The 8,343-nt window shown below is 51.1% G+C and overlaps 1 protein-coding gene across 1 annotated transcript; it reads right to left on the bottom strand.

Annotated features, from left to right (window-relative positions):
- Window positions 1-3,153: 3,153 nt before the first annotated feature.
- On the bottom strand, window positions 3,154-5,714 carry LOC144722843 (START domain-containing protein 10-like). The gene is made up of 2 exons (XM_078601290.1): window positions 5,667-5,714; window positions 3,154-3,896 (listed from the first exon to the last, which is right to left on the bottom strand). Exons 1-2 carry the CDS (start codon window positions 5,679-5,681, stop codon window positions 3,666-3,668), a joined length of 246 nt encoding a protein of 81 aa, XP_078457416.1. The 5' UTR covers window positions 5,682-5,714; the 3' UTR covers window positions 3,154-3,665.
- Between the last annotated feature and the right edge of the window lie 2,629 nt (window positions 5,715-8,343).

The raw sequence follows: 8,343 nt of genomic DNA, 5'->3' as shown, positions 1-8,343 counted from the left end.
GCTTTGGACTGCAAACAAGAGTACTAGCAACGCCTCGATGTTGATTTGAGCAGGAAATCGCGGACTGTTTTTCTTACTATTATGGAGCAGTAACGACTCTCTCTGTCTCTCTATATAAATTATTTTTGGTGGCTTCTCAAAAGCCGCATGCTCTGGGCTGTTGTGAGCCCCCCCCCCTTTACACCCCCTGCGTTAATCCGGCCCTGGCTGCAGGCAAAGCCACAAGCGGCAGCAGAAGAAGGGACATCGTGGGGAGGTGTTAAATCAGTCGTCGGCTTCCTGTAGGTTTGCCACCTGCAGCGAGTGGCGGTCGGGGCGTCACGGAGCGTGCCCCGGGTCGCAAGGGTTGAAGCATCGAGAGGCAAGGGAGCAGCAGCAGATGGTGCAATGTACATTCGCATTACAAATCACTGGGAGGAAATTCAGTTAGGGTACAATTGACAAAATGACCAATTTGTCCAGTCTAATTGAGATACAAATTACCAATTACTTTAAGATATGTAATTTAGATATCATTTACAAGTTACAAATGTGATCAAGTCACTCATTTAAATTACATTTAATTCAAACATTGTCCATCTCTGCATTAGAGGCCAAAGGATGAAGGGTGGATGGGGGAGGGAGGGTGGCAGGGGAGAGGGGAGGGAGGGAGGAGGGGAGGATGGGGAGGTAGTGGCTATCGGGTCGACAAGCTCCACGTTTGGTCCTTAAGCCACTTGCTAAAAGCAGCTTATCGGTACCACCCAGGGTGCCAAATGCTACCAATGACTTTCTTGGAGAATGATATTCCCCCCAACTCGTAAATATGCATGGTAGCGAAGTCGCCGTCATAGCTTTGTATGAGAAAAAAAACATTTCACCATGTACGAGTACAAGTGTGCTTGGGGAGATAGAGAGAGAGAGAAACAATGTGAAATGAAACATCCACGGGATATGTAAATAAATAGGTAGTGTCTAAAACAAACAGCATTATTATCATTATTATACGCGAGGCTTTCTGCCCATTGTGGACACAGCCCATGGTGCACACGGGAAACATTTGCCACCCCAAGTGATACCAAGCCCCCCACCCCTCCTACCTCCGGGTTAAATTGCCTAAGGCTACGAGCAATGTTAGCTTGGCAACACGATTCACGGGGTTTTTTTTTCTGCTGTAGAGGAGTCAAAGCAGTCAGAAGAGGCAAATTGTGCAACACGAGGCAGCGGATTGGAGCGAGAGCACACGGACATAACGCGTGCAACGATCAGTCCATCCTCCCCCCCCCCTCCTCTCGCGAGTCCGTTCAATTGTCACAAATCGAGTTGGCGAAATAATAATTGTGTTGTTGTTGTTGTTTAAAAAGAAACAATGCCACGCACACCGAAGCGCCTCTCGTGACCGCGGCAAACGTGCGAACCCATTACTCGCGCACAACTTGCGAGAATAAAATGCGATCGATGCATACGCGCTACCGTTTGAAGCATGCACCGTCGAGCAGAAGAGTTGTTGATTTTTTTGCGTTTTGTTTTAATCGATGGGACGAAATCGGTTTCCTCGAGGTGGGGGTCCGCGTCAGAAACATCGAAGCGGCACTCTTTTTTTATGTGGACCGCCAAATTACCAAAGCCAACGTTGCGCGACCTGAGGTCAGAGGTTTTCCCCATTGAGTTTCTTATCGGCATCACCGTGGTACATCTTTGCGAGAGTCACCCACAGTCACCTCCACAAGGTTTTTTTTTGGGGTGGATCGCGTAAATATATGAATGTGTCGTTAAAACCCGCCACCAGAGCCCGACACAGTCAACTAGTGAGGGTTGTCACGTAAACAGAACGTGCCAATTCGTCACTAGCACAGCACTAGTGTGTAGTGTATAGTGTAGTGTATAGTGTGTAGTGTATAGTGTGTAGTGTAGTATACTAGTACAGCACACAGGAGTGTAGTATATAGTGTAGTGTACTAGTACAGCACACCGGTGTGTTGGAGAGCCAAGCCACAGCATTTACAATCCGAGTACGACGTTTCGCCAGTAATTACAACCAGCTTCATCAGGCGACAGCCAGATTTGTGGAGAAGCCCACCTGTTTCGTTCACCACATCTACGCCTCTATATAAGGAACGAAACAGTAAGACGTATCCACAAATCTGGCTGTCACCTGATGAAGCTAGTTGTAATTACTGGCGAAACGTCGCACTCAGTTTGTAAATGTTGTGGCTTGGCTCTCCAACACACCAGTGTGCTGTACTAGTGACGAATTGGCCACGTTCTGTTAACGTGACAACCCTTACTAGATGGCTGTGTCGGATGGTGGCGGGTTTTAACGACACATTTATATATTTACGCGATCTACCCCAAAAAAAACCTGTATTATGGATGATAGTTACCTGTACGGTGTTTAAATGTCGTGTCAATCATGACCCTCCGCACAGGTCCCCGATGATTTCGAAACGCATCCCGCAAGCGATGGCGAGAATGCCAATGATTCCGATTGCGGCAATGTCTCCCTCATGTCACTATGTAACACGATTTTTGTTCCTGGGTTGTAAGTGTGTTCTTTTCCGATTGCTTATGCCTCAAAAGTATAGAGAATGGCTATTATTCCCCACAAACTTTGCTTTTGTGACCAGGACTTTACATGAAGGAATGACACAAATGCGCACGTTTTATCATTGAAAATAGGTACATTTCAAAATATCACTGTCCTGGTCACAAAAGCAAAGTTTGTGGGGAACAATAGCCATTATCGGTACTTTTGAGGCATAAGCAATTGGAAAATAACACTTACAATTTTTTTTGTTACACAGTAATTTTGCACGCCAAAGGCAAAGTTTCCCGTATAGCCTTAGCAGACTTTAGGGGGGCAAGTGCTGTTAGCGAACACCGATGCAGGCAGGCACAGCACACGAGGGGTGTGGGGTGGCCAGCATCACGTCCGGCCACCTCTGTCTCCGCAGTGGCGATGTTTACTACACACCGCGCACCAGGTACTCATTTTAGGCCGAGTCGACCTAGGGGAGCGCGCAGGACCAGTTCAGATAATCGTCACCGCTGTTGTCCGTGAGGGGGGATTCGAACTCTGGTTGCGGGGTTCGTAGCGCAGTGTGCGCTAACCACTGCGCCACCGCTCTCTACTTGCTTACGTATTAGAGTACTTTACACACGCACACTCTCATACACAAACAAGAACCTTTATCGTAATTTCAACCAACACACCCTACGTCAAAGTGAGAGAGACACACACACACACGTGTACACGCATACCGAATCAGAACTCTTCATATCGCGTGGCACGTGTTGAACCATCATCAGGCGCGTGCGGTGTGTAAATGTCTTCAGCTGCGTGCGTGAAATGTAATGTAACGTCGAGCTCTTTGTCAATTCCACTGTGCTCGAAGGCCTCTTGCCACGAAGGTCAGTGGGGGTGGAGGAGGAGGAGGGAGGAGGAGAGGAAAGATGGATGGAGGACGAACCGCAGGTGAAGGTCGAATGACTGCGGCCAGGATGGTGGAGGAAGGGGTTGAGGAGGAGGTTTAGTGGGAAGAGGAATCGGTTGATGGCAGGGAACGTGGTGCGGGAGGAGCAGGAAGAATGGTGACGACGACGACGACGAGGAGGAGGAGAGAGGAGGGAGGAGGAGGAGGGAGTGAGGGAGGAGGAGAAGAGCGTCGGGACTGGGCTCACGCCGCTCAGTTAGCGTTGTCGTCGTCCTCGCTGAGCTCTGCGTGGTCGTCGCACGCCTCCGCCAGCGCGCTCTCGTCGATGTGCTCCAGCGAGTCGCAGCGCTGCAGCGCCAGCTCGGCGAGCCGGACCGACGGGAGGTTGCTCTGCTCCGGGTAGAGCCACGGCTTGTGCTGCGGCTCGTGGCGACGCTTCCACGCCGGGTACTTGACGCACGCCTTGTGGATCCGCTTCATCGCCTGCGCGTGGAACGGTTGGGTGGGGTGGTTGGAGGGGGGAGGGGAGGGGGGCCGTGATGGAGTTGGAGGAGGTTGGAAGCAGGGTCCGCGCAGGTAATGACACTCAGGGTGGTGAAACCGGCTGCTTGGCTCCGACAAGCCGGACGCGGCGTGGTGGGTGGCGCGCAGCTACGTCCCAGCGGCAACCTTGCCTCCTCCCCCACTCTCGTTTTTGAACGTACATTTCCGATTATAAAATGTTTTTTTTTTTTACACGAAAGAATATTTAATTTGTTGAAAAATAAAAGTTAGAGCGGACACGACGGGTAAGTTCCCTCCGAGCTGGGAGAGTGGACAGCAAGTCGCCTGCAGCCCGGGCCGGATTAACGCGGGGGGGGGGGGGGGGGTGGGGGGGCTCCCCGTAGGGGCCACAGCCTCGGCCCTAGGGCCTGAGGTTTTGAGAAGCCACCACAAATACAACGAAAAGAGTCGTTACGGCTCAAAAACAGGTAAAACAAATCAGCGATTTCCTGCTAAATTGAACATCGAGGTAGTGCTAACAACTCCCGTTTCCAGTCTAAGGCCAGTGATGGCCATTCCATATTCCTATAACAGGGGCGAGTCTGTCCACAGGATGATGGGCTTTTTTAACAACCAAAACGACGGGTTTGAACTCGCAACCTTTCCGATTGCAAGCCGCCCGCTCTACCGCTGAGCTACCCGGTCCGGATGAATCGCAGTGTCGTTGTTGAAACTCCATTACTCTGGCGCTATGATGGATCCATAACCCCCAGGAGAGGAATGATGGACTTACTTAACAACAACAACAACCACAACGACGATTGAAACTTGTCGACTGGCGCGGGCACGTTGAGATCGTGCCTCGCCGCGAATGACACCGCCGGTCAAGATAACCCCGTGGACTTGCGGCCCGCCTGCCGGGCAGACTCGGGGGGGGGGGGGGGGGGGACCCAACTCACTGACGGCGACTTTCACGGGACTCCGCGGCTACCGATTTCAAAATACGGAGAGCGAAACGCAAATAGGTGACGTGGCGGTTAACCTGGTGGCCGCTCGAACCCGGCGACACCGACTTTGAATCCCGCTCACGGCCAACACCAGTAACGAGTCTCTGAACTGGTCCTGGGACTCCCTTAGGTAGACTCAGCCTCAAATGGGTACCTGGTGCGATGTGTAGTAAACGTCGCCACTGGGGACAAAAAAAGGCGGACGGGTGTGGTGCTGACCACCCACCCCATCGTGTGCCACGGCGCCGGTCTTCACAGGTGCTACTCGCTAGCAGCACTTGCCCCAACAGTCTGTTCGGCTATACGGGGAGGGGGGGATCTTTGTCTTTAGTGATGATACGAATGATAATTTGCAGAGTTGTAGAAAGGATTGTGGGCGACGGGGCAGCGGGGGGGGGGCGCCGTGTAAGGCAGAGGGACGGGGGTGTGGGGGGTAGAAGGTTGGAGGGGCACCCCTCATCGCGAGTGGGGAAGCCTGCGGATCGCTTCTCCATGCACCGCACGGCGCGAGCGTCACGCCAGAGCAGCGGGACAGCGCTCTGCCCCCTTACACGGAGCCGGAGCCACTGAAGCCGCCGCCGCTCGCGAACATATATATAAAACAAACACTTTGGCGGCTGGCAGGTGTGAATTCATGGGGAGGATTATGACGAAACTTTTTTGTTTTTCATTTACACCTACGTGGGGACGGGTGTGCGAATAAAATGAAGAATTGTACAAGCGAACGTCGGCTCCCGTTTCGGACATGGGAAGCTAATGTTACCTTCGGAGCCAGCATCTGAGAAGCCCGGTTCACCACCCACTTCGGCAAGGAGCCTGGCGATGAGAATCAGTGTCATCGTCATCATTGTCATCATCATCACGCCAATCAGCAACATGATCATTGTGGTCGTCATCATCATCACCACCGCCGCCACCATTGATCATCCCCTCCTGTACTGGGGCAGTCCGGTGCCAAGTCATGTTGTGCTGCACAGGGACAGCTGCCCCTGGGGGTGCCCTTCAAATTATTTTCAAGGAGATGTAAGGCACTTTTAGCTTCTGAGGCATTTAAGCAAGCACAATTATTATTGTCATCATCATCATCATCATAAACTTCACCATTATCACTGCCACCACCATCGTCGGTATCATGGGCATCTATGCGAGACAGACGTTTTAAAAAACATACAATCTTACCAGAAAAATGTTTGGTTAAGTCACCATGGTGTGAATACACTTGTGATCATGTAAAATATTTTACTGGTAGGAACCTCCTTGTTACACCAGCCCACAGGGGATTATTGTGTCCGTCGTGCAGGGAGGGGCTGGTCACCCCGTGGTGTCCTTATAAAACTCAACGTTTAACCTACTCACGCCGGCTTGTGCCCGCCCTCACAGTCGGCCATATTTGCGGAATACACCACGCCGCCGTTGACCCTGCCCATTGACCGAGCAACCCAACATTCCTACCAGCTCCCTCCGCAGGAATGTGTTTTGGGATTAAGCCAGCAGCTCTGCTTATTCTTCACATGACGCAGCGTCGAGAGAGTGCCACGATGGCGAGACGTTAACTCCCTCGCCTGATACACAGGAGGTCGTAGCCTCGATCCTGACCATGATGCACGTCTATTTTTTAGTTTGCATGTTCTCCCCGCCCCCCCCCTGGTCGCGTGGATATTTCTACGGGTCCTCCGGTTTTTTTCCCCTCCACATTTAGAATCACGCGTTTACAGTATTTGACCCGCTATAAACTTTCACACGATAAGCCACTTCGTTGGGCTATCATTTGTGGCCAGGTCGCTTCTGAAAAAAGAGCTACATAGCTCAGTAGTAAAATTAAAAATATAGCTCAAACCAGCCACCAGAGGACCGCCTATTTCATTACTTTTTGCAAGCTAAGCAGCCTGGAGCCTGGGTCGTGCTTGGGTGGGTGACCACTCAGGAGTCAGAACACCGAGCTGGGTTCAAACCTGCACTTCAGCCACCCGTGTTTCTCAATGATAGCGAGGCGATGGCTTCAGCCCGAGCAGCAAACGAGGGCTAGAATTCTACGAACCCGGAGGGGAAATAGAGATGATGTTGCAATACCGTGCATACAAAGGACACGTCACAGCAAGAGAACGCCCTAGGGAGAATAGAATGGGGGAAGTAGTCTCGAGTCTGAACTCGAACAGGGGTGGGGTCACAGCAGTGCAGGCAGAGCAATGGGGGGGCGGGGGGGCAGAAGATGACAAGGATGGACCTCCCATTGGGTGAAAGTTTACGGAGGGTTTTGACAGAAGACCTTGGTTGCTGGAGTGATGAGCACGTTGGGGAGAGTAGAGCGAGATGAGAGGGGAGGGTATGAGAGCTCATGTGAAGGAGTGGAAAGAGATGAGAGGTAAGATAACTCGTGTGAGGGAGTGGAAAGAGCTGAGAGGGGAGCGGTAGAAGAGCGCGCGGGAGGGAGTGGAGAGAGATGAGAGAGGAGGAGGTAAAAGCCCGAGTCCGTTGAGGATCTTAAAGACGGCGAGTGAGATCTTGCCGTTGATGATGGACTCGATTGGAGGGATTTAGAGACATTTGAGGTATTTGGGCGATGCTGGCTCATTTACATTCCTCATTCATCGTTTGAAATTTACCAAGATCTTTTTTTTTCGGATGGCATTAACATTCCATCCGGGGGTGGGGATACTTTCGCGACCATTCTGCAAATGTTGTCGCGATGACTGCATGTCGATTTATAAATGGCAAATTGCATCCCGCGTTGAAACATTTACAACCCACAAAAAAACGCATTTAAAAGTCATCCTCGAGCCAACGACGATTTTTCAACATCCGAGGAAAGATAATGGAGGTACGCTGTGAAGTAATTCGATATTTTAAATTCAATAAATGCAGTCAAGAATTTTTCTCTCTCTTTTCTATACGACTTTCCAAAACCAGTCGTTTTGTAATTAGCAAAATGTCTGCTTTGCATTACAAAAGCGAAACCCAATTGTGGCTTCGTTGGGTTTATCCGACAGGACTATTCACTTCCATGGAACAACGCAAGATGAAGCCAGTTCACATTATGGGTGGCGCGGGAGAGATCCATTTAGAGACGCCCCACTGATCACCTATTCACCCCTCCTCCCACCCCAGCAGGCGACTAAACTCTATGCAAAAAACGACAGCTTCCCATACACGACAGCGAAGAGAGTCAGAACATTTGATGCGTGCATTACAGATCGGTGGGCGACACGGAGGGGGGGGGGGCTTCCTTTAAGTGTAACGTTGTTGCCGTATTTTTGCTCCCCGTTCATTTGGTGCCGTGCATCGGGCGATCCATTTAGAGACACCCCACTAATTTGCAAGCTCTCTCTCTCTCGCTCGCTCTCCCTGACTCTATATTGTTGTGCAACGTTCGGCTCCACATCTTATGCGTAAACGTAAGTAATTAATGTATTAAGGTTGCTGGGAGACCCCGGTGGATTGCG

The sequence above is a fragment of the Lampetra planeri genome, chromosome 15 (assembly GCF_965212315.1).
Source record: "Lampetra planeri chromosome 15, kcLamPlan1.2.h2, whole genome shotgun sequence".
Classification (NCBI taxonomy): Eukaryota; Metazoa; Chordata; class Hyperoartia; order Petromyzontiformes; family Petromyzontidae; genus Lampetra; species Lampetra planeri.
Note: the sequence above shows the minus strand (reverse complement) of the source record. Positions and strands in the feature narration are given on the sequence as shown.